A 27,402-nucleotide genomic window follows, 5' to 3' on the forward strand; every position below is an offset into this window, starting at 1 on the left:
TTTTATTTCTAAATATAGATCTACATTTCAAGCAAAGCATGAATCAAGTCACATATTTAATGTCAGTATAATTTTAGAGGCATGCCAGAAAGAAAAAGGGGATGTGAGTGTGTAAAACTTACTTATATTTTTATTTATGCTATTTCCCACAGATTGAAAATAAATTTTCAAGAGCATCACTTCTCCAGCCAATCTACTCTTAGTAGAGTCTGAAAATGCTGTGATTATCTAGCAGTGCCCTCTGGTGTCCAAATGAATTGTTTTATTTGCCTTGAGGGAAAAAATAAGCCATTATATAATCAGACATGTCTATAATCAGCATTCATTCATTGGCCAAGTATTTACTGCGGGTTTACTATATGTGAGTTACTGTGCAAAGAGGCAGGATACAGAGATGTATTAAAAAAATACATGATTTCTTGTTAGGTTCTTAAGGAGTCCAGTCTAACAAGGAGACAAATGTAAACTCAATTACAAAATTACTTAAATCACTTTATCTAGTTTTTCATTAAAATGAGACATACACAGCTAGGTGGCCTCCTTTTCCAAACAGTTCTGGGCCATTATTAATGTTAGGATGTAACTGGCTGGCTTTGGACAGAACAACTTTGGTCAAGTACACAGGGAACATTCTGAAATACAGTAAACATAGCAAGATATACAGCAGGATTGAATCCTAGTTTTAAAGAGTTGAGAAAGCACCTTTCACAGCCAATCCCAAATGACACTTTCGGTTTTGTAGTTATATAGGAGCCCACTGGTCAACAGATCTGACACACAAATCTGACATTCATTATCCTTACACTTCTTTCTGAAAATGCTATTTTCTAGAATTTTAATGAAAGACCTCAAAATGAATCAAATGAGAGACTTAAGAAATCAAGAGACCCTAAGAATTTATCATAAACTGTTCTAGGATTCTTAGACCTGCAAATTTTCCACTAGAGTCACCAAAACACATATTGTTCCGAATAGGTGCATCTTCATGTCTTCTGGGGAAGCAGAGGGAGCCTGAAGGAGTTATGGAGACCTCCCACCAAGAATAAAAGTGAAATTCAAATACCATCAAAGGAAGGAGTCACGAATGACTACAAATGAAGAATGATGCTTTATACTATTTTGTGATGGTCCTAATTTTCATCATTTTTCTATTCTTGTTATTGTTGTTTCCTAATCAGCCATGAAACCCTAGTGTGTAGGTAGGTCCTATGACCTGCTTCCAACCAACAGAATATGGCAAAGGTGATGGGATGTATGTGATTACATTATATAAGATTATACAGTCCATCTTGCTGAGACTCTCCTTTGCTGGCTTTGAGAAAGCAACCAGTTATATTGAGAAGGCCCATGTGGCAAAGAGTTGAGGGAGGCCTCCTGCCAATGGCACATAAGCATTGAGCACTCTCAAGGAACTGAAGGCTACTAATAACCATGTGGGTGAAAAAGCTGACCTCTCCCCGGTCAAGTCTCAGATGAGACTGGAGCCCTGCCCAACACCTTGACTGTAGACTCACAGAGGACCCAACTAATCTGTGCCCGGGTCCCTTACCCACAAAAACTATAAGACAATAAATGTGTGCTGTTTTAAGTTGCTACATTTGTGGTAATATTATTTTGCAACGATAGATAACTAATACAGATTTCAAGACACCTTTTAATTTTAAAACATTTTTATTATAAAAGTAATACAAATAAAAACATTAAGAAAAGACAAAGTCATCCATTTTCTGCCTCCCATCCCATTATAACCGGTTAGTAATTTGATTTACTTTGTTATCTTTTTATAGAATGCTTGGTCTGTTATTTCAGCCATGATTACATCCACTCATACACTTTTCCATCTTGCAATTTTTACTTAATGTAACATTTTCATGCTTTTAATAATATTCATTACTAATTTTTAGTAAGTACATTATGTACCATTTGTATATATCTGTTTATTGACTATTTCTTAGATGCAGGGATGCAAACTATGGCACCACATTTGTAAATAAAGTTTTACTGGAACAAAGCCATGCCCATATTGTTTATGTATTGTCTGTGGCTGCTTTTGTGCTTCATACAGCAGTGTCGACAAGTTATGACAGAGACAGTAGGTTTAAAAACCTAAAATAGTTACTTTCTGGCTCTTTATAGAAAAAGTTTGCCAATCTTTACCCAAACTTTAAAGTGGTTTATAGTTTGGGCTACTAAAAGTAATGTCACTTGGAATATCTTTGTGCATATAATTTTTCATACTTTGTACAATTTGAGAGACATTAACAAAAGTGGAATAACTGGGTCTAATTAATGAAGACATTTTTAAGGTTGATACTCTCCCACACTCTTGTAACATTCAAGCTATGATATGTGATAAGAATGAAAAGGATAGCCCAGAACTCTTGTAGGTAACATGTCTCTGGTTCCTGTTACTCAAGACACTTAAGTTTACACTCTGGATGAACATATTTTGAGTTTTGATTTACAGTTAACCAAAAAAGAGAAATAACAGTAATTGCAACAGGAAGACCAATTGAAAGAACTCTTTTACTTTCTACTGGAGAGGAAAAAGCAGACAGAAGTAGGTGACAAGGTACATATAAAATGCCATTCTAAGATAGTTGCAGTGGCCAAAACGCACTGGGGAGAGTTGAGTAAGAAAAAGACATGGCAGTCTCAACAATGAGCTGGCAGTGGCAGCAAGAAACAAAGAGGCAACTATGAGTGTGGGATGACAAAAGCAGCAGACAGGTCCCACCCATTTGAACACACTAGGCATAAACCTGTATATAACTGTAATTAAACTGTCTCTAGATAAGAAAGTTTTAAAGAAATCACTCTATATTTTTTAAGAAGGAGAAAGTCATCTATCTAGGGAAGTTTTATTCTTCAGAATGAAAACCTTATGGAATGGGGAAGTCAACCCTCACTATCTAAGTCAACCCTGACTATCTTTGAGACACAAGATGAAGCAGTCTGATGGTTCTCAAAGCCAGTCTTGTATGAATAAAACAAGCATCAGGAAACATAGATGTCATCTTCTAAGAGAAATATTCTGAAAAAAAAAAAAAGATCAGGATGGGCTTTTCTCCAATAAACAACGTAATCCAAAAGCAAAATTAGAAAGCTATTTAATGTAATTATCCAAATTATGCCAACAAAATATGTAAAGAAATCACATATAGCACATTTATCTTATTAAAATGTTCCTGTCAAAATGTCAACCAATTTAACGTTTCTTAAAGAAGCGTTTTTTTAGTTACAACTATTATTAGCCTTTATATTCCACCTCAGTTACTCACTAAATAATTAAATGCATGATGACTTCATAAAATTCTTTGGAAAACCATGAAATTCTCCATAGAGTAAGGAAATCAATTTTTTTGCAACAATAACTAGGAACACGCTACTTTGAACAAAATATAACCAATTTTCTGAGGTATGAAAATCAAGACTTTTTTTCTTGAATTTTCCCTATGGCAAAGGAAGTGGCAGTTCTGTGAATGACTTGAGTCACACTTAAAATCATGTCATAATTTTCCTCTTTTTGTACTTCTTGTTGTCAGTTACCTCAAAACTGACCTGAGGGTCTGGCAGCATAAATCCATCAGTAAGTTTATAATAGACTATTGTAGAATCAGACTCCACTATGGCCAAAGTAAAAGACATCGGCAAATCTGGATCACCTTGCAATTTTCGAGATGCCTTCAAGATCTCCCTTATCCTGAAAATAAAGTCACAATATACTTAGGAGTTGCGGTCACTCAATTAGACGAGATGTGACACAGAAGAAAGCACTAGAAAACTTGAAAACAGGCCACAAGAAACCAAACTGAAGTACAAAGAGAAAAACTAATTTTAAAAAATAACATCAGAAGCTTCTGGTATAGTATCAAATAAGTTTAACATACACATAATTGGAATCACAGAAGGAAAGAGAATGGTATAGAAATAGTCGACAGTTTTCCAAAATTGATGTCTCTGAATCTGAAGTATATCTTTTATAGACAGCATATAGTTGGATCTTGTTTTTATATCCAATCTGACAATCTCTGCCCTTTTGAGTGTTTATTCAAATTTAAAATTAACATTGGTATGGTTGGATTCATGCCTGCCATTTAGCTATTTGTTTTCTATATATCACATGTCTTTTTTCTTCCTCTCACCCTCCTTTATCACCCTGTTTTTCTATTAAATAGGTATTTTCTAGTACGCCTTTTTAATTAATAAAATTTTTTTTTTACTATAGTTTCTTGAGTTTCTTAGTGGTGACTCTAGAGATCACTATTGCGTCTTAGTTTATCAAAATTTCTCTCAGCTTAACACTAACTTGATTCTAAAAAATATAGAAACTGCTCCAATAGAGATTTACTCCTTTCCTCCTCCTTTATGCTATTATTGTCATATACATTTATATATTTAAACCGAGTAATATAGTCTTATAATTATTACTTTATATAATTTTCTTTTTATAAAGTTAAGAGGAGAAAGGAAAATATATTAGGGTCTTTTTACATTCACATGTTTAATATTTCAGGTATTCTTCATTTCTTCACATAACTATCTGGTGTCACTGTTTACTCCAATATAGCTTCATTCCTTCCCCTATCCTTTGGGTTAATACTGTCATATAAGTTACTTCTTAACCCGCTATAAGCCTGGTCAGTTGATTTTTTACAAAGGTACAAAGGCAATTCAATGGAGAAAGTCTTTTCAAGGATACTTGAAATGAAGATAGTAGTACACCCTTATGTCATATAAGATTATTATATGAATCAATTAAATGGCATATATGAAAAGACTTCGTAAACTGTTAAGTGGTCATATTATGTAGTACATATACCAGCTTTGCTACCTTGCAAATTGAGATATAATACTTATAGACAACCCTGCCTCCATGATTATTGCTAAAACTGAATACTAAGCCAAACATACTAAGGTACACTATGCCATTAGTGGAAATACAGAAAATGTTTATTTTCTGAAACAGTCTGAATCCCAGAAATTGACTTAGTCCTTAAAAAATTATTTCCACCTATGCTGAACTATATTACAATTAGCTAGATTCTTATTCATAAGAATGATTTACTTTAGAGAAAGATATTCTGATAAAGCAACTATAGACATTAATCAGAAACTTCATTACTCAGCACTGATGGGAAATCACACTGTGATAAAAGGCAGCATATCACAATTGCTTCTTCAATGCAAATCTTTTAGTAGCTAAGTATTTTCCTTCTTCAAAAGTGGCACACCAATATCTAAATTAATAATAACAGAAAAAGATCAATTTTTATAGGCTGTCCATCTTGAATTAATTTTTTTCTACAAAGATGGAAAAGAAGAAACAGACAATGGATCAACTAAAATTTTAACTTATCTACATCTTTTGTTGTCAGCATGTATCATGATTACTTCACAGTATGCAATATACATAAAACCCAGTATATAATGCACATAAAGCCACTTCAATGCCACAAGATAAATTTCTCTAAACATCCCCAACTGGTAGACTGCGATGAGAATGGGACACAGACAAGAAGGAAGCCTGTTAACACAACTTTTACACATTTTCCATTTCTGAAGATATAATGTTATTTAAATCAGAAGGTGTGTTTGTATGTGTGTGGGGGGGGGGGTGGGGGGTGTTCCCTAAGGAAAACTATACGGGAATTCTAGCCCATATATTGAAATTTAGAATAGAAATTTCCATCTTATTCACTACTCTTTTTCCATTCTCAATTTATATTTGTTTCCGGAGTTCTTTGATTTAAGCGGCAAAACATTTTCATACTTACCCCAAATACCCACGCAGGAAACCCTAACATTTGAAAACTAACTCAGAGTTGTAAAAGGGGTTTTGTTTTCAGAGTTGAGAGAAATCACTGTCAAAAATGAAATGGAAGTTCCCATTTCTGAGGCCTTGTTTATGGTACTTGGTTGGCGGGGGCCAGGGATTGTGAATCTTCTCGGTAGTAACAGAAAAAACTAGTTTATCTGCCTCTGTTACTCAAAGTACACTCCAGAAGTCTCACACAGTTTCTTGTTCAGGATCTCTTCTAGTCGATTTTTCAAGTATGTTTAAAGCAAAGCCATCATCTTTTCCTCAACAAACAAGAACAAGACCTTTCTTGTTTGTTTCCATTATGGGATACTGCATAAAATCCTACAAATGTTTACTTTGCCTTTTAGTCAACAGGTTATACTTTCTCAATCTATTAATAATAACAGTAACAAAAGATTCTGAAGTTCTTAAAAAAACACATATGATTGTAAAGATCCCAAGAACATTTAAGTATCACCAGACTATAATCTCACTTAATTTCTAACAAGCTTATAGCTTGAAATCTTACTTTAGAAATGACAGAATATTTCCTTATACGTATAAATTTTAATAGCTCAGTTCTTTGGAAAAATATTGTGACAACATTAGATATATTGTCTGTTTCATCACACAAATCTACAATAATAAACGACAAAATTCTTTATAGTTCATACTGGATAGAAATCAACATATGAAAAATACAACCTATGTATTAATAATAACAGTTTCAAGTTTTAAACTCAGTTATATCTAAATGGAAAAATCCCACCTAAAGAAAAATACATATCAAAAATAATAGCTATTTTATTAACAGTAACAAACTTTGATGCTCATAACAGGTTTTTCTTTCTCATAACTGTTCACAGAGGAGCTCTGTGTACAGAAAAAAAGTGATTTCAGAGCTTCATATATCTAACTTGAAAACAAGCCTGAAGCAAATACACAGTTAACACTATTTGGCTAATACCTTCAGTCCAAGCTATTTAAATGCTTTCCATAAACCTTAGCATTGATTTTTCTGTAATGATTCTAAAACAGAGACTAAGTAATCTCTGGAGATTTACAAAGAGGACAAGAAGTTGAAGACCACATTACTTTTAACTTCAAATTCTATTGAAATGAATGTATCATGGGTTAAAAGTAGTATTAATTTCAACCTATAGAAAGTATCTCCTTCTTTCCTCTTCAATGTGGCCAAATAATATATGCTATAGCCTTATTAGTAAAAGAGAGTAACTCCTTGATTTGTCTCATTATGATATAAGGGAATGACATACCATAATGCAACTCTGAAACATAATGCAAAATTAAGTTGGTGCCAGAGGCACCAAAGAAGCGTTATTTATCCACAGGCTCGGTTCCAAAGAAAAGCTTCAGGGATAACAGACCTCCTCCTTGAAATTCATGCCAATGCCTTCCTAGTAAAAAATCAAGGCAGCTAAAATTCCAAGGGGGTTTACTGAACAACCAAGCTATCCACCCCAGTGGGAAGTCATTCTGTAATAAACTGCAAGCTTTTTTTTAAGGGTAAGAGAAAAAAAAAATGCTATATCAGTTAAAAGAAGCTGCCAGAATTGAGGGTTTCACCAGCAGCAGATTTCTAACAGAGGTAAAGTGAGGACACACATCCTAATATGCAGAGAGGCCAAATGACAGAAGTCATTTTGCAGTTATGAGACTTCGGGACTCAAATAAAATAGTGGTCATTATAATGAATTTGTAATAAGGATTATGCTTTCAGAAAGTGGCCATATTTTTCCATTACAGGGAAGTAATAATGGACGGTCCTTCAAGAAAGTATGTAGCATTTGAGGATTAAATCTCATATCTAAGAATATCTGCAGAGATGTTCTAAAGAAAGAACTAGTTCTAGTAACCCTTTACTCCAGAATTAATATAAGTCCTTTTCCCAAGGCACTAGGGAAAACGAGGGGTGAAAGGGCAGAAAGAATATAAATGAAAAGAAATTCAACTAAAAAGTAAAGAGGTTATTCATAACATTGGCAAGTTACAATGTAAAGCATGGAAAATGGTGATAAATCCTGCAAGTAGATGGATTTTGCATATACATATGTGTGTGTGTGTGTGTGTGTGTGTATATATATATATAGATTGTTTTTTTTTTTTGAGAGAGAGTCTCGCTCTGTCACCCAGGCTGGAGCACAGTGGTGTGATCTTGGCTCACTGCAATCTCCACCTCCTGGGTTCAAGCGATTCTTTTGCTTCACTATGCCTCCCAAATAGTTGGGACCACAGGCACCCACCACCACACCAGCTAATTTTTTGTATTTTTAGTAGAGACGGGGTTTTGCCATGTTGGCCAAGTATCAAACTCCTGACCTCAGGCGATCTGCCCATCTCAGCTTCCCAAAGTGCTGGGATTACAGGCTTAAGCCACTGTGCCTGGCAGATTTTGCAGATATTCTAATTTTTTGGAAACTCTTAAAAGGTTGCTTATAGTATATTCTTACGATCTTTAAGGTATTATTTAGCAAGTCTCTGCTGCAGGAACACAGTTAGCCTAAGATAGCTTACCCAATCTTTCAACAAATACTTACTTAGCACCATGTACCAGGTACCAGGTTAGACCCTAGGGATATACCAATAAACAAAGTTCTCACTTTCAGGGAACTTACTTTCTAGTGGAGGAAAACAGACAGTAGATAATCAAAGAAAACCAAATACGCAATAGGTTGACTAGCATTAATATAGCAAGTGTTTTAAAGGAGGACCACTTAGTAGGTCCAGGAGGTGAGATAATAGCAGCTTAAGCGAGAGTGGTAACAGTTGTAGAGAAGTGGTAAGAAACGGACAGATTCTGGATGTATTTTTAAGGAACTGACAGGGTTTATTGATAAATTAATTTGGGGGTATGAGAAAATGGAAGAATAAAAACTAAGAGATTATAGCAAGGTTACAGGATACAAGGATAATATACAAAAGTCCACTGTATTCCTATACATCAGCAATAAACAACTAGAATTTGAAATTAAAAACAAAACACCATTTACATTAGCTTCATACGAGATAAACATTTAGGTATAAATCTAAAAATATTTATAGGATCTATGTGAGAGGAAAACTGTAAAACTCTGATGAAAGAAATCATAGGAGATCTAAATAAATCGAGAGATAGTCCATATTCCTGGATACCAATTCTTCTCAACGTGATCCACAGTAAGTGCAATCCCATTCAAAATCCCAGCATGTTGTTTTGTAGATATTGACAAGCTGATTCGAAAATTGATACAGAAAGGCCAAAGAGTCAGAATATCCAACAAAATGTTAAAGAACAAAGTGAGAGGACTGGTTTTATCTGACTTTAAGACCTATTACAAACCGGCCACAGTGGCTCACACCTGTAACCCCAGCACTTTAAGAGGCTAAGGCAGGTGGATCACTTGAGGTTAGGAGTTTGAGACTAGCCTGGCCAACATGGTGAAACCCTGCCTCTACTAAAAATACAAAAATTAGCCAGATGTGGTGGCACGCACCTGTAGTCCCAGCTACTCGAGAGGCTAAGGCATGAGAATTGCTTGAACCCAGGGGGCAGAGGTTGCAGTGAGCTGAGATCGTGCCTTTCCACTCCAACTTGGGCACAAGAGTGAGACCCCGTCTCAAAAAAAACCACACAAGGGAAAAAAAAAAAAAAGACCTATCGTAAAGCTATAGTAGTCAAGATCATGTGGTATTGGTTAAGGAATAGATAGGTCAATGGAATAGAATAGAGAGTTCAGAATTTACCCACATAGTCAATTGATCTTTGACAAAAAAACAAAAGCAATTTGATGAAGAAAGAAACATCTTTTCAACAAATGGTGCTAAAGTAACTGGATATTCACCTGGAAAAAATCAGTCTAAACACTGACCTTATATCCTTCATAAAAATTAACTCAAAATGGATCATAGACCTTAATGTAAAATGCAAAACTGTAAAACTTCTATAAGACAAAATAGGATGCCTTGGATTTGGTGATGAGTTTTTAGATAAAATACCAAAAGCATGATCCAGGAAAAAAAAATTATATCAGATTCTATTAAAATTTAAAACTTCTGTTCTACAAAACACAATGTTAAGAGAATGAAAATATAAGCCATGGATTGGGAGAAAATATTTGTAAAACACGTATCTGATAAAGGACTTGCATTCAAAATATACACAGAACTCTTGAAAGTTAACAAAAAGAAAACCGAATTTAAAAATGGGCAAAAAATCTGAACGGACACCTCATATGTGGCAAATAAGCATATGAAAAGATGTTCAACATTGTATGTCATTAGAAAATTGCAAGAAGTTAAAAAAGTGGCAATGAGATGCCACTGTGTGCCCACTAGGGTAGCTAAAACCCAAAATGCCATGCTAGCAAGGACACATATTGCTGAGTGAAAGCCAATCTGAAACGCTACATACTGTATCATTCCAGCTATATGCCATTCTGCAAAAGACAAAACAACACAGAAAGCAAAAAGTTCAGTGGCAGCCAGGGGTGGGCTTGGGGGTGAAGAGAGGGATAAATAAATGAAGCATAGGGAATGTTTATGGCACTGAAACTATTTTGTATGTGACGATGAATACACGACATTATGCATTTGTCAAAAACCACAGAATTGTGCAATAAAAAAAAACCCTAATGTAAATGACAAATTTCAGTTAATAATAATAATAATGTATGAATATTGGTTAATTGTAACAAATAAACCATACTAACACAAGGATGTTAATAACAGGGGAAACACTGCTCGACTGGGACTTAGATGGGAAATCTCTGTACTATCTGCTCAATTTTTTCTGTAAATCTAAAAATGGTCTAAAAAATAAAGTGTGCGTGTATGTGTGTGTGTGTGTGTGTGTGTGTGTGCGCGCATACATTTTAAAATGACTCTAAGGTTTTTGGCCTGAGCTTCAGAATGAATACAGTTGCCATTTATTGACATAAAGAAAACTACAGAAGGAGAAAGTATAGGAGCAAATCAAGATTCCTTTTTGGACATGCTAATTTGAGATGCCTTTTTAGATCACAGTAGAGATGTCAAGTAGGCAGTTACATATATGAGTCTGAAGTTCATGGAAGAGGGTGAGATGGAGATAAAAATTTGGGAGTCATCAGTGTATCGATGATATTTAAAACCTTGGAACCAGATGACGCTGCTTAGGGAGTGAGTATAATGAAGAGAAAAGCTCAGATGACTGAGCCCTAGTCACTTAACCTCCTCAAATCCCCAAATTAGGTTCTTGCATTAATAGCTAAACATCTATATCCTTACACATTTGCACATTGTAATTGGTATCCATTACAGAAAACAGAAACAAGCATTACAATTCCTAATATCCTGACTCAATCTTCTCACCTTTGTTTCAGGATTTCCTAAAGATTTTGTAGTGGCAAACTCTTGATTTAACTTTCTCTTACCTTCGACTTCCTTAATCCTTAAGAGGTTGCTTTTCCTGAACTGTTACTTCCCAGGAGGAGAGTTGTTTGTTTGTTTTTTCATATTTTTTCTATGTTTGTCTCTCCTTTCCTCCACTCCTTTTCTCTCCATTCTCATCTCTCTTGTATCACACATACTCACTCCTCCTTCTCCTCCCACCCCACACCAGTCTAGGGCTTCTCACCAACTGCAGGCAGGTACTCTCTCTGCCATTACTACATACCCAGTCATAATGAACTATTGGCAAATTTCAGGCCCTCTCAGCCCTCAATACCTTGCTCATATTATTACTTTAACCAGGGCATCCATTCCCATCCTTGTTCCTTGTTCCTGCATATTTCAAACATCTTGTCCTCCAGTAAGTTTTCCCAGACTCTCTCATCTCTTTATCCCACCAGCCGAAGTTAGGTCTCCTCCCTCTGTGGTCTTCCTCAGTACCCTGTACATATCTGTCATTACATTTATCACACTGGATGTAAATGTCTGTCCACCTCAGCTCTAGACTGTGAGCATCTTGTAGGCAAAGTCTATGATATTTTGTACCCCTTGAGCCCAGGCAGCCAATAAATAAATAAGCAACTTAGAAAATACTGGAATAATTTGCAATTTACCTTTTTATTCTATCCTAAAATCAAATTTTGCCTATAGATAGTATATAATTATGTTTATATTCATTATATTTAAATAAAAAGTATAATTAAATATATTTATAACATTTTAGTGAAGGGTAAGACCAGTAAATAAACTTTTAATTTTCCCTACACATCTCAGTGTATTAAAATATTAGTTTTTTTCTTCTCCTCATGAAAACACAAAGGCAATGGATTTAAAAATAAATAATTTATCCATTTATATTATCTGGGTTACTGCTGTGACAATACAAACAGCTAAAAAAAGGTTCTTTAGTCATGTCCTTTAAAAAAAGAAAAATTGCTATTGACAGTCTTTAAAAGCTATATTGGGAAAAATTAATTCTGACAAAGAAAAAATAACTAAAATTCATTGGATTCAATGTATGAGAAAAAGAGAGTACATTCTTTTGAAAACAACATTGAGGGAAATAGGATGTGATATGCATTAATAAGCTAAGCATCAGATTAAGCAAAGCACCTCAGGCTAGGAATCCTAACTTTGGCTCTGACATTCATTTCTAATGTGCACAGAATTATTTTCACTTCTCTTAAGGCATAAATTCCTTTAATTGTACAACAATCTTGCCAAAATAATTTTATTCAAACCAACTTTTAAAAGCTCTTAGACTTTTAGCTTCATGGTAGCTGAGCTTGCAGAGGAGCAATTTGGTAATTGAATGTTTACATCTTTTTCTAAGCTTCTCAAGTAATATGCGGATGCCAAGAAGAACTTTTGAAATATTTTTGTCTTAGATAAGATGGCTGAGTGTATTCAATTTAGAAAGGTTACCAACTGCCATGAAACAATAAAAACAAAAGAAATGCCACTATTTGGGGTCCTAGGGGAACAAAATGGTGATGGGAGAGGCTCCATTCTCCCATCCACTATTCTTCTCTGACACTGAGAAGAAAGAACCATTTATAATTTCGTCAGGTTTGAAAGGATGAATGATTCACATATTACTAAAGAAGGAACTACAATCCTTTGGGGAAAAAAAACGGAGATTAAGTTTTAGAAAGCTGTATCTTAACTGTGCCTGGATTTTATAATTGTATAAGGCATTTCACTTCGCTCAGCGTTTTTTTAAACTTATATATAACCACAGATGAGCTTAAAATATGTCAACTAAGATTTTCCCACCTCTTGTATCTTACTGAAGAAACAAAATTTACATTGGAATTGGGAGGTGACATAGAGCCTATGAGGGGGAAAAAAAAAACCCTACCAGTAGTTAAAGACTAGAAAATCATTTTGTTCCCTTATCATTTGAGTCCCTGTATAAGTCACTTAAGATATTTTCCCATTTGCAACTACCTGTAGTACTACTACTATTACAGAAAAGTGTAATACTATTATCCTAACTTCGGTATAGTATACTTCTACCATTTAGGGCACTCAATAAATACTAACGGAACCCAAGGTGGTCCAAAGTGAAGCTAATCAGGCTATCTGAACATAAATTTGACTTCATTTGCAATCTTAACACTGAAAAAGATAGGTCACTAGTTTTAGTTAGTATTCCTCTTGTTGTCTCATCTTTAAATTCATCAGATCTCTTTCATCTCTGTGTATCTATGAATATGATTTTATACCATTGCTGTGTCTGAGGAAACTGTACCTCTACAGTCATTTACCAAAGTTGCTTCATGTATTCCTTAGATTCAATATAGCATAGAAACAATCTAGAGTACTCTCCATATGGATGCCATGCAAATATACAATTTAATATGGCATTATAATGCAAACTAAAAATTATTTTACATTAGCTTTAGGAAGTATTTTTAGATAAGAGAAACAAGAAACACTAGCAATTAATTACTTCATACTCCATCAGCAAAATCTTCCCACTAGATAATCAGAAATGGGCACTTTATCAATTGTATTCTCCCATTACAGATCAGGAAATAACATTAAATCAATATTTTCATAAGGACTGTTACATACAAGAACTTCTGAAACTTGAAAAACATGACAAAGTGTTTCAACTGTGATCACATATCATATATAACTGCTTTACAGAAAACATGAATCACAAACCGTACTTATGCTCAAAGTAATGCATTCACTCACAGTGATTCAAATACACATTCACCCTGTAAAGGAATCTGTCTACTCTCTTGCCAGAAAGTATGTATACAAAATCACCAGGTCTAAAGCCTGGGAAAGTAAGTGGGAAGCCGACACTAAAAACTGTTCAGGCATTCTTAGAAAAGCACACAGATATAACATTAAACACTGCCTAGAACAATTACCTTTCAAGGAGGCAGAAAATACATATACACCAAAAAATAAATAATAAACCATATAAATATACATGCCACTCTGCCACATAACAGTCAAGTGGTGGCTGAAACAGTGGAACTATTTGTCATCACTAGGGAAATATTTTATAACTAAGCTGTAGTTAACTATGTAAATGACAGACTTTGGTCCAGTTTTACAAACAACAGATTATAAAATTTGTCTCCTACAATAAAAGAGACAGTTATCAGGCCTTATGTGCTATGCTCTTTGTAAATAAGAAATTGTAGCTCCAGGAAACTGCCAACTCCTCTGGCTCTACAGCTATGTATGCCACTCAACTCTCCTACTAATAAAAATGTTATTTAAGGTTTTTTGAGGAATACAAAGCATTTTTTAAAGCACTATATTCAAGCAGCTAAGAAGCAGAGTCTAAAATGGTAATTTGCAACTGGTGTGCTGATGTTGGTTGTACACTATGTGGCAAGTAATTTGTTTCTAACAATAGAGTATTAAAGTTGGCAGGGTATTTTTAAATATAAAACTAATATTCCTGATAATATTATCAGTCTCACCAGTGATATTCCAACATCTTTTCTTGAGTGAGAGTCAAAAGACAAAGTTAGCGCTAAGAGGTCCTGGGAACAATACATGGGCCAAAGCCCATTATTATTATAAAAGAAAGAATAATGGCTACTTTTGGGGGGAAGAAAGATTATGATTGGGATGGGGCACATCGAAAAGTTTGTGAGGTGCCTAGAAAAGTTCTATTTCTTGACTTAGTTATAATTATAAGAGTTCTAGATGTTTGCCTTACAACTCATTAATCTATACATTTGTATTGTGTGGTTTTCCGTAACTGGTTGCATTTATAATAAAATTTTTTTAAAAACCAATAAAGCAAGAGAAACTCTAACAGCTGTGAGGCTAACTGAGACCCTGGTACAGCTCACTTAATCTTTTATTATCTTTTGGAAAAAGTGGGGGTACAAATAAAAATATACTTTTAACCTCAGCTTTTTGTGCGTACAGTTAGGATAAAACAAACACCCTGTATACCACTAGGGATTTTGTTGCTGATTTAATGAATGTCTACTTGTAAAAATATTTTGAAATACTTTGAAATTCTGTAACATTCTCTGCAAATGCAAAGTATTCTTAAAACCACATAGAATAAACAACAGCCTCACTTCCTTGCTTAAAGCCCTTCAATGACACCACCCATTTAGCAGTAATTTTCACAGTGTTCTTTATGGAAACCTAAGACTCCATAGACATGCTTCAGGGGCAGGGCATCATGTACAGATATGCAGATTGTGCTTTGCACAAGGGTGCCTGGCACAAGTGGATCTAAAATCTGGCCTTTGCCGTTCACCAAGCTTTGAACCTTAGTGAAGAGACATTTTTCTTTGTATGTCGAGAGGGAGCTTCTTTTCCTAAATTGTTCAAAGACTCTCTGAGTGCTAGCTGTAGTTCTATTCAAAATTTCCCCATTAAACAGTACCTTATTCTTGTCAAACAATACAAACTGTCTGAAAGTCTTCTTCAAAGTTAAGACAAATCACAGACAAACACATTTTATATTTGTAATTCCTTGATTTACAAACATACTTGAGCATTCGAGTTCCTCTTCTGTGAGTTGCCTGTTCACATTCTTTGCCCATGTTTCCCATTGGGATATTTTTTCTGAAGTCACAGAAGCAAATTCTAAATTAATCTGTCAGTTATGCACATGCTATAATCTTCTCCCAGTCTGTGAAAACTTACGCACTGCAAGTGCAAATATAAACTAGTAATAACCCTTTTGGTAACAATTTAGCAATAACCAGTAAAGATGAAGGGATAGGCCAGGCCCAGTGGCTCACACCTGTAATCCCAGCATTTTGGGAGGCCAAGGCGGGTGGATAACTTGAGGTCAGGAGTTCGAGACCAGCCTAGCCAACATGGTAAAACCCTGTCTCTACTAAAACACAAAAAATTAGTTGGGTGCGGTAGTGCATGCCTGTAATCCTAGCTATTCAGGAGGCTGAAGCAGGAGAATCACTTGAACCTGGGAGGCGGAGATTGCAGTGGGTCGAGATTGCGCCACTGCACTCTGCACTCCAGCCTGAGCAACAGAGCCAGAATCCATCTCAAAAAAAAAAAGAAAGAAAGAAAACAAAAGAAAAGAAAGAAGTATAAATGTCCCAGCTATTCTTAGGGAAACTTTCATACATGAGTACAAGGAAGTACTCACAAGGCTATTCATTAGAATACCATTAGTAATAGCAAAAAAGTAAAAACAATGATGGCCTTCATAATCTAAATAAACTTTCCCATCTAATTTTCCATCCTTTCCCTCTTTTTTCTGAAATTTTATTCATTTATTTATTCATTTGCTGCCTTAAGGAATATTACTATATACCTACTGTGACTAGACACCATGCTAGGTAGGCAGTCATGCTTAATTACTTACAGTTGTCCTACTAAACCACGGTCTCTTACCGGCTAAAGAGACTTTTCTTGTCCTTCCTCTGAGTTTTGACATAACTTTGTACATAACCCTGTTAAAGTATTTATCAGTACTCCATTATCCTTGTTATTCAATTATCTAGCTACAAAATAAGTGAAGGCAGTCCCAAATCACACATTCAATTAACTATCTGAACAAAGGGCAATTCTGGTTTTTTAGATTCCATCCAACAATTACCAAAAAAAAAAAAAAAATGTATTTTCTAAGCTAATATTCAGTGCTAGAATACTACTTTCATGAGGATGTCATGAAAGTATTTGTTCATCATGGTATCCCCAGCACCTAGATCATTGCCTGACACATAAGAGTCACTCAATAAATACTTGTTAAGACCAAAAAGCCCAAGCAATATTATCTGACAAATAATATTTAAAAGTGAAAATGAATCATTAATTTATGTAGATGTTTTATCACTGAATAAGTAAAAGCTGTTTTCCTTCTTAAATAAAAAGTATTTTTTCTTTCATGATGAGTTACCCTCACATCCTCCTACCAAATACTTTTAGGACATGTCCCAGTGAATTTCTTTGCTATACAAGGTTATCAGAGACTCAACATCAATCATTTTCTTCTCTGTGTTACTAACACAGAAAAATTCCCACATTAACTATGAAAGGCTGGAATTGCAGCATTACTGTTAGACATGTAACATTTTATATCATAAAATACACTAAAAGTAAAAATAGATAAAAGTATGCCTACTACCTAAAAGATTGCCCTGTTAAAGACTGAGTAATGAAATCACACATACACACATATACACACACACATTTCCATTTGTTAAAATGTTATTTGCATAGTTTGAGTTGAGAAAATGTTATGCACTAAAAAGCATATAAATCTAGTATGTATCAGGCCTCATTTGTGCTATTTTCTATATTAGTATTCTACTGTATAATATAGTTAAGAATATTTATATAAAAACAAGACGTAAAGATTTAAGCTCTCTCAGTTATTAAATGCAAGAGCATCAAAATGGCTTACCAAATTATCACTCCAACTAATTCTACTTGAAGAAGAAAACAAGCTCTAGCCATTCAAGCTAGAAAAGCATTAATTACCACTTGGAAAATACTAGAAATTAACAATAGAAACAAATTTGTACTTCTAGACTTATTAAATGATTTTGATTAAAATAGGCTATTGCTTTCATTAATTTTATTTTTTAGGAATAAATGCAGGTTAATTTCAAATAGTAGCTCCTTGTCCAAACTAATAATATAACAATAATACTAGCTAGGACAATATTTGTTACAGTAATTAAAAGACAGAAATAATGAGTTCTCAGGAATGAATAAAGACTCTTGGTTATAGGATGGCTTGAAAAACATGCTAGTAAAAACCGGAAAGTACTAGTGATTAAATCTGATGTCAACGCTAACAACTATTTGTAATTCTCAAACACAGAAAAAACCCCACAGCAAGGAGCTTCTCAAAGAAACATATGAATAGACTGATATATTAAAAAACAATTCTCATTATGAATCATAAATCCAAAAAATGCTTCATAGAAATCTGCAAATTTAGTTTAATATGGCTTTATGAAATATGCACAATGAAAATAACCAGTTACAGTAGCTTTAATTTAGAAGGGATCTTGCATGTACTGGTAATCTAAATCCCTCAATGACAAAAAAAAGACAAGGAAACTGAAACCCAGAGAAATTAGGTGTGTTGCTAAGCATCAAACAAAATGTTAAGTGTCAGTCCCAAGACTAGAATCCTGGTCTTAAGACTTTATAGTCTAGGGTTCTTTCTATTAGACTGCTATATATTCAGTTATAGTCAGCTAGAAAAAATGTAAGTATTCATCGACGGTATTCACGTTGAAATTTAAAAGGCTCTGCTCTTTTCCCTACTTATATGCCACCCAAATAGAGCTGTGTTTTCATTTGTTCACTCTTCCCATACCCCAGTCTCAGAGGTTTACAGCTCCCTTTTACATGCCCAATATTACTCTCTTCCATTATCCTCTTGAATCCATCCTTCCTCATCTCTCAAGAATTTTGCTCCATCAATAATTGCCATCTCTTTTCTATTTTCAGACTTTCTGTAGGACAGCTCACGTGGCAGCTGGCTTCCTTTATAGCAAGCAAGATAGAGTGCCCAAGATAGAAGCCCCAGTCTTTTGGAACCTAATCTTAGAAGTGACATCCCATCATTTTTGCCAAATTTTATTCATTAGAAGCAAGTCACTGAGTCCAGATCTCACTCAATGGAAGACAGTTATACAAGGGAGTGAATACCAGAATTATAAGAAGCCATCTTAGAAGCTGCCTGCCACAGCTTCTAAAGAAGAAATGCATAAGGGAGGTTTGCTAACCAGATACCAAGACTTCTTACGAAGCAAGCGATTAAGCGATGTGGTATTGGCAAAAGGACAGATAAACTGACTAATGGAATATAATAGAGAACCCAGAAACAAATTAATGCATGTTTGGAACTTTGGAAAATGGCAGAAGTGATATGTCAGATAGTGAGGAAAGGAGGGCCTATTCAGTAAATAGGGGTAGAAAAAGTAGTTATCCACATGGCAATGGTATCCCTAACCTCCTCTCACACCATTAAAAACAACAAGAACAACAGAACTCTTAGTGAAAATACAGATGAATATTTTTTAGACCATTAGATAGAAAATATTTCTTAAACTAGACACAAAGACGTTGATTATAGAAGACGGATAAATATGATTATATTCAAATTAAGAACTGTTCATTGAATGACATCTTAAGATAGTGAAAGACAGATTTAAAAACTGGAAAACACAATAAAAAAACTATTAGTGTCAAGAATATATAAAGAATTCATGCAAGTCAATGAGAAAACTAAAAACAACCCAATAGGCAAAAGATATGAACAGATATTTCTTATAAATAATACATATATAAAGAAATATTCAGTGTTATGAGTGATAAAAGAAATGTAAATTAAGATCACAATGAGAATAATCCATTCCGTTGGCAAAAATTTAAAAGTCTGACAACACTAAATGTGAGAGACAATACAGCTCCAAAGGATCTTATTTACACTGCAGGTGAAAAGTAAATTGAGGCAACCACTTTGAAAATAGTTTGAAATTATCTCCTAAAGTTAAACATTAGCAACACTCCATCATCGAGGGAGTGGATGTGAAAATGGGGGTATAATCACACAATGGAATATTATGTGGCAGCCCAAAAAATGCACAAGAATGAATGAATTTTAGCAAAATATTAAGTGTATAAGGTCAGCCTTAAAAGATAAGGTTTTTAAATTAAAGTTAAAAACATCTAAAATTTAAAACTTCCCAATGAACATGGAATTCAGAACGACAGCTACCTCAGGTCAGTGAAAGCACGTTAAGGAAGGGACTTATAAGATTAGATGTTAGTTACTGTCCAAAATCTAGTTTTGCTCGGGTGATGGTTACAGAGATACTTATTACATTATGAAAAATAACTAAGTAAATAAATAAACACCAAGCATGAACTAATAATAAGAGTATGTCATGAAACAAAGACATGTTTAATCCAATGCTGTGTACCTAAGTTTTTTAAAAAAAGGTCCCCCAAGCTACATGAAGCTTTGATTTCAACTTGCATGTTAATCATGCTCTTCACCAACTCCTATATCAAGTATGATTTGTATGACATGATACATCTTGTATGTTATTTCAAATATAATGGTCTTGCTTCCTTACCAATATAAATATTTCTACCATACATACTGTCTCTGAAAAGTACTGACCATAAAGTAAGTGCTAAATACTTGTTAAATGCTTGATATACTTTGTATATTTGTTCCTGCCCAAATCCCATATTGAACTGTAATCCCCAGTGTTGGAGGTGGGGCCTGGTGGGAGATGTTTGGGTTATAGGGGTAAATCCCTCATGGCTAGGTGCTGTCTTCAGGACAATGAGTTCTCGTGAGATCTGGTCATTTAAAAGTGTGTGGAACCTCCCCCTCAACACTCTCTCTCTCTCACTCCTGCTTTTGCCATATGATGTGCTTGCTCTTGCTTCATGAACTTCCTCCATGATTATAAGCTTCCTGAGGCCTCCCTAGAAGCCGAGTAGATGCCAGCACCATGCTTACTGTAAAGCCTGCAGAACTATGAGCCACTTAAACCTCTTTTTTCTTAAAGAAATTACTCAGTCTCAGGTATTTCTTTATAGCAATGCAAGAATGGCTGAATATAACACTCATATTTAACTTATTCCTCAAATAGCCAAGAGTAAAGCTATGAAACCTGCATCCTAAATTTCTTTAAAAATATTATATCACCACATTTAATGTTTCCTACTGCTTTACTCGGGAAAGGAACTTAGACCAAAATCACCTTCTCACCTGTTATGGCTGAGGGAAGCAGTGATGGGGGTAGGCACCACAGTCTGTAACCCCTCCCCTTCTATCTCAGTACCAACAAGGCAGATGAGCTGGAGTTCTGGTAATCCTACACAGTTTACTTCATGCCAGCTTTTGCCTGAAAGAACATCATTGAATGGACAATAATGTTTATTAAATACAAAAGATAAAAACTCCAAACTTCTACCTAATACTCAGCTGAGCAAATATCACTCATAACACTACCTCCTATCTTTGCTTTTCTAATAGCTTCTGTTACTCAATAATTCCCAATGTAAATAAATAAATTGCAAAATTAACAGCAAATGCATAAAAGATTGCTTATTACAATGTTAAGAATGCTATATCCCAATCCAACCCCCCAAATCCCTACCACAGTCCCAATAACAAAACAATATAAACAAACAACTTACTTTCCATGAGGTCCAGGTAAACCAAGAATGCTATATAAACTTGAGTGGCATCTCCTATATCTAATTCCATCATTTCTAAATACTGAAAATAAAATATAATTGTCAAATTGAGAAGGAAAAATTATTTAATATTTTCTTTCAATCAACAAGTAGTCATTAAGTATATATAATCTATAAAATTCTTCTAGGTATAGTGGAAGTTAAAATGCAATATAAGGTCTTAGAGATCGCTGTCTCTAAAGAACTTGCGACTGTTAAATACATGCACACTTAAAATTGTTAGGCAAATAACAATATATGACTGTAAGTGATTAAAAACCATGTAAACAGAATAAAAAACATGACACAGCAGGTCAGAAGAGCTCTACTTAGAGGGACTGGTGAAAGCTTTATAGCAGAGGTGGGATGGGATACAAGTTAAGCACTGAAGAACATTATGATTTAAGTAAATGGAGAAGTAGAGTAATAGGGCAGGTAATCACACAAAGGTGGGATTAAGCCACATACATTCAAGGGCCTGTAAAGAAACCTATCTGCCAGCAATAGAGAAACCTTTTTAATAAAATTTGTGTCGGGACATGTTGGTGGGTACTGTGTATTTCCCTAGCCTTTTATTTGCATATGGAGAGAATCTGCTAGAGTATCAGTCCTAACCTCTCTACCCACTCTATCTCACTTTAAGAGTAGGGAATTATTTCATCATTAGATTTTTTAAAAGGGATTGACAAGGAACTAGAGAAAGCTGCTTCTTTCAGACTACTGGTCAGCATAAAGGGAACACTTTCCAGGGGCCTACACCTGCAAGAGAATTCTGAGGCTGCCCAGCTATGCCAGTGACCAGGTGGATATGCAGGGCTAATGCTGAGTTGAATTATTAGCAGACCTGCATGGGGACAGGTCTAAAGTCACATTCTCCCATCAGCTTCACTGTAACTGGAGGATACAGTTACAGGAGGATAAGGGTTATTAGTTGTCTACTTCAAACATGTTTTGAAAATAACACCCAAAACAATTTTGAGCCAGGTTACAAGGCCTTGGTGGTCAAGCTATACGTGTGATTTTATCAGTATGGAAACACTGAGGATTTCTAAGCAGGAGAATAATAAAATAAAAGTGTGTTTGAGGATAATAAGTCTGATACCATTTTACTGGATGAACCTACATAATTTTCAAATTAACAGAAAGGTGAAATTGGAAAAACAAACACCCCCTATTGTTTTATTACTTCTTTTCTTTTTCTTCTAAAAATTAATTTGATCCTTCAAGAAGAGAAATCAAAAGGGGAGATTTGATGGTCAGGGTGTATACAGCCATTAACTTGAAAAAGAAAACAATCTACAAGTATATAAACTGAATAACAACACCAAATCTAGATTAGGTTTTAAAAAGTTGTTACTGGTGTTTCATTTATTAAGTACTTATATAGTGCTCTCTGTATGTTGAATGGCTTACAAATATTAATTAATTTAATCCTGTAACAACCCTATAAGTAAGTATGAACTATTAATATCCCCATTTTTCAGGTGAGGAAACTAAGGCATAATGAGATCAAGCAATTTGTCCCAAATTACAAGGTTGATAAGTGACAGAATCAGGATTTAAACTGAGTCTGATTTTGAGTTCATGCTCCTAACCAATATGCTGCCTCTCCATGCTATTGTTTCCCTAAAAGGGCACTAAATAATATTTCCATGCTATTGTTTCTCTTTCTCACCTTTCGGGAGGATGAAGGGGACAGAGTAGGAAGATAAAATTAAGCAAGAGAAGCTGAAAAAGGTTAACTCTTCACACTTATACCTTCAAATTTTTTCTTGGCTGCTTTTAGATGATTACGAATTATTGCTCTCTAGCAGAAGAGTGCAATTCTGTTAAAGTACCGTACAGACCAGTTTTTGAGATTCTTACAAAACCCACATCTCCATTCACTGCCTAGTCACTGCTTTGAATCTTACTGGTACAAGGCAGTAATGTCTCAAGCAGAAGCAAGCAGGGGACTATCTTTATCTCGCTTGCTGCTAATGTAGAAAAATACACGCAAAATGTGAGTAGCTCTGCATTGAGCAAGAACCTATTCAAACTTTCGAAGAAATCTGAAATACTAGGAATCTGCACCTTTGCAAAATAAAGATGCACTCTGGGCCCAAGGCTAAGTGTAAACGTGACTGTGCCTAAATCTTTATCATTATGGACCCGCAGACCTTACCCATCGCCCACAAATTGTCTTGCATGGTTACCGTGAGGATTAAATAAATTTATCCCCCAAAGGGGATTTACCTAGACAGCAAAACCTGTGGAGCGCTTATTAGGAATCTCCGGCTTGAGAGGGGCGGAGTTACTGTCTGGCTCTCAGTTCCAGAACGGCTTTGGCTGGGGGGTTGGGAAAGTGTCGGGGGATAGTGCAACTTGTTTAAACAAACAAAACCGATGCTGCCTGAGGCTGGCAGTTGTGCACACCGGTCCCCCTCGGTAAGGGGGGCGCGCGTCCTCAGCTCTCTCGCTGAGGGAGAAAGAAAAACAGCTGCCTGGGAGTTCTCCCCGGGTTAGGGGCCTGGACGGCGCCCTGCTCCTCTCGCGCCTCCTGACCTTAGGGTGGGTGCCCATCCAGGCGTCCTCGGGGGCCCACGAGGGAGCTCCGCCGCCGTCGCCAAAGCCGCGAACGCCGCCCGGACCCAGGCCGCTGCAGCCGGGGATCGGCTCGGAATCGCCGCGCTCCTCCATGCCGGCCGGTGCGGCGCTCCCGTGGTGCACCACTACCCGCGCCCGGCCAGAAGCAGCGGCGCGCGCGCCTGTGGGTTCCGCTTCCCCGAGGCTCGCAGCGGCCGCGCGAGAGGGCTCAGAAACTGGGAGGAAAGTTGCATCAGCCCCTCCTTCTGACCAAGGTAGCTAGAACCTGCGCGAACGTTCTCTAGTTTCGCACTGCGTTTATTCAAATCTGAACAAATTCTAGCGTGAAAAATATTAAAGAGTAGCCTGCTCCCAGAAGCTCTTAATCCTCTTTAAGTCAGTGCTGCCGATGACTCTCTGAGAAAGTTGGGGGATACATACGTCCTCTTTGCCTTCAGCAGTGGGGTCCTGGTTTCTGATTGCTGGGAACGGGAAAAGCCTAACTCAGTGCCCTGACATAGAACTTTAAAGTAGAACCATAGTTTCAGGGTGGACCCACGTTTCAGGATTAGAGGAAACACGAGTTGCTGAATGAGTGTTCAGAAAGGTAGGATACAAACTAGCATAAGCATGTGATCTGGAAGCCAAGGATGAGGAGTTTCAGACAGGCAGAGTAGCACATTTTAAGTGTTTTAAAATTTACTGTGAGTGAAATGGGAAGCTATTGGAGGCTCCTGTCATATTTTCATAGGATCACTCAGACTGATATGTTGAAGATAGACTGGAGGGAGCAAGGACACAAACAGGGACTGGTTAGGAGGCTATCACATTGAACAGGAGAAGGGTTACTCAAAATCCAAAGTCCCAGGCAGGACATAACTTCTGTTTTCAACCATGATAGACTAAAACCCTACTGGACCATCCCCCAGCAGAAAACAACTTAGACACAATGCAAAAAACTGAATATACTAGAATGTGAACAGTGGACTGGTAGGAAGGGCAAGCTTGCTTGAAGATGAGGAACTCCACTTCAACACAATACAAAAAGCTGAATATACTGGAATGTGAACAGCAGACTGGTAGGAAGGGCAAGCTTACTTGAAGGTCAGGAACTCCACAAGAAAATTCCTCTCTCTTTGGGATTTAACTTGTGGCAAAGTGCAGTCCAGAAGTCAGGCTCAGCAGTACCAAGTGTGCATGTATAAAACTTGTCAGTTATTCTTATCTGGGGAAGCAGAAAAGTGAAGACAGAAAATTTTGAATTCTGAAGAGATTAAGAAATCCCAAGGAAGGAGTCAGAGAGTGGATCCCCAAACTGTCAACCCACATCTCTGAGAGATCCTGAACCACCCAAAACAGAATCACAGCAGCTCAGTTAAAAACAAAAGATCTGAGCTGAGACCAGAGCTATCTCCAAAAGGGAGAGAGTTTTCAGTTAAAATCTAGCCAGGAAAATTACCTACTAATACAAAGGAAATAACACCCATCAGAGAAGAATAATAGAATCCAGACTCTCTACTTAACACTCATAAAGTCCATAATACTATCCAAAACTGTCTGACGTATGAAATTCAAGGAAATGGATTGCATACTCTAGAGATCGACCCTGAGACGAATCAGATGTTGAAACTGACAGATAAGGATTTTAACGTGGCTATTATAACTATCCTCAATGAAGTAAAACATGTTTTCAATGAATGAAAATCTCAGGAGACAAATAGAAAATCTCAGCAAAGAAAAAGAAAAAAAGATTTTTAAAACGAAACAAATTCTGAAAATTGAAAATTATAATTTTAGAAATAAAAAATTCACTGAGTGAATTTAACAGCCAAAAAGAAATTACGGAAGAAAAAGTAGGGAACTTGAAGATAGAGCAATAGAAATTATTAAAAGTAAACAACAAAGGGAAAAATTATCTTTAAAAAGTGAGTAGACACACAGAGATTTGCTGCATGTCAGACAATCCAACATGCATGTAAATAACAGAGGTAGAAGAAAAAAAAGGACAGAAAAAATTTTGAAGAAAGATTTCCCCAAATTTGATGAAAAACATTTACCAATACAAAATGCTAAATATACAGCAACTAAAATAAACACAAAGAAGTCTACATTATAATAAAACGATTGAAAGTCAAAAAGATAAAGAGAAAAGCTTGAACGCATCAAAAGAAATAACACATCATACACAGGGAAAAGAAAGGCATCTATTATTGAATGAAATATAAAGCCACACATGAAGATTCATATGTTGCCCTCAAATATATTACATTTGAATAAGCGTTTGCCACCACAAAGCAGCTACTAAGCCCAAAAGAAGAAAATGGCACTGAAATTAATAGGGTCATTGAAGCACGAAACAATGACACTAATTCAAGTGATTGGAAGTGAATAAATCTCTCCGACTCCTAAAGATCCAAATCAATTCATATGATGGCATTTTTTAAAACCTTAAGAATATTTTGTTGCTAAACTGAGCAGAGGGAAAATTTTATAAATCAGTAAGGATATCCAATGTGATTAGGGACTGTATGAACCAGCCTCAAACATCTTCAGGGGAAGAATTTCAGCTTATGTTCAAGAAAAAATAATTGGGGGTATGGAAAACTAGAAGGATGAAGAAACCACAAATCAAAAAAGCAACAGATAAATGCCATCCTTTGGCAAATAGATTAAATACTGTTGCTTAGAAAAAGCATGATACATTCAAGCATGAATATTACGTGCTTTTCAAAAGAGTTGAAGAATGAAAAGGGAGTGTCTCTTAGCTTCCCTGTTAGTGCAAACTTTTAAATAGGTCTTGGTGATTGGGAATGGCTAAGAATGAGCACAAAGGATTTGGGAACACTTAGACAACCTAGTATTTAAAGTACAGAATCAAAATGGCTATTGTGTCAATCTAGAGTGAAATCCACTAGAGAACAGAGGAGAGTTTCAGTGTCTGGTAGCCTGGAGGATTTCTCCTTTTGTAAATGCTTCAATAGTTCACTCTATTAGAGAACCAAAGTAGTGGGGGGAAAAAAAAAAGCTAGATAAGAAACAATGAATGAAATTCCCTCGAGTATATTGGATTTAATCAAATTCATTGTAATCTGGCACTTGCTGAACTTATTTCCCAATGATATCCTGATTCAGATCATTTTATTCCTACAAAAATCTGTAATGTCTAGCCAGAGACATATTAATTCAGTAAGAGTCTCAAGAGGAAATGCGAACACTAAATTGTGATGTGAATCTCTAGTGTGGAAAGAAAATTAAAAAAAAGAAGAAGAAAAGCTTTTACACAGTATTGTGTGAGACCGTGATTCCAAGCTGAAAAATGTAACCTAGCATTCTGGATCAGCTTTTCATTCACTGGTTGTAAGGAGGTTCATATGTATCTTGTTGCTTTTTTTGTACACAAAACACACAATTTCCCATTCTCT

General features: G+C 35.7%; 1 protein-coding gene across 2 annotated transcripts; it reads right to left on the reverse strand.

Moving 5' to 3' along the window:
- Positions 1–1,652: 1,652 nt before the first annotated feature.
- TSEN15 (tRNA splicing endonuclease subunit 15) lies at positions 1,653–24,156 on the reverse strand. Of its 2 annotated transcripts, none has more exons than XM_037985825.2 (5): positions 23,960–24,156; positions 21,377–21,458; positions 20,946–21,081; positions 3,550–3,703; positions 1,653–3,034 (listed from the first exon to the last, which is right to left on the reverse strand). In XM_037985825.2, exons 1-5 carry the CDS (start codon positions 24,092–24,094, stop codon positions 3,014–3,016), a joined length of 528 nt encoding a protein of 175 aa, XP_037841753.1. In that variant the 5' UTR covers positions 24,095–24,156; the 3' UTR covers positions 1,653–3,013. The 2 variants fall into 2 exon arrangements, with proteins under 2 accessions (XP_037841753.1, XP_007987404.1); XM_007989213.3 differs by having other exon boundaries at positions 3,562–3,703; positions 23,960–24,155.
- Positions 24,157–27,402: the final 3,246 nt, after the last annotated feature.

This window comes from Chlorocebus sabaeus, chromosome 25 (assembly GCF_047675955.1).
Source record: "Chlorocebus sabaeus isolate Y175 chromosome 25, mChlSab1.0.hap1, whole genome shotgun sequence".
Taxonomy (NCBI): Eukaryota; Metazoa; Chordata; class Mammalia; order Primates; family Cercopithecidae; genus Chlorocebus; species Chlorocebus sabaeus.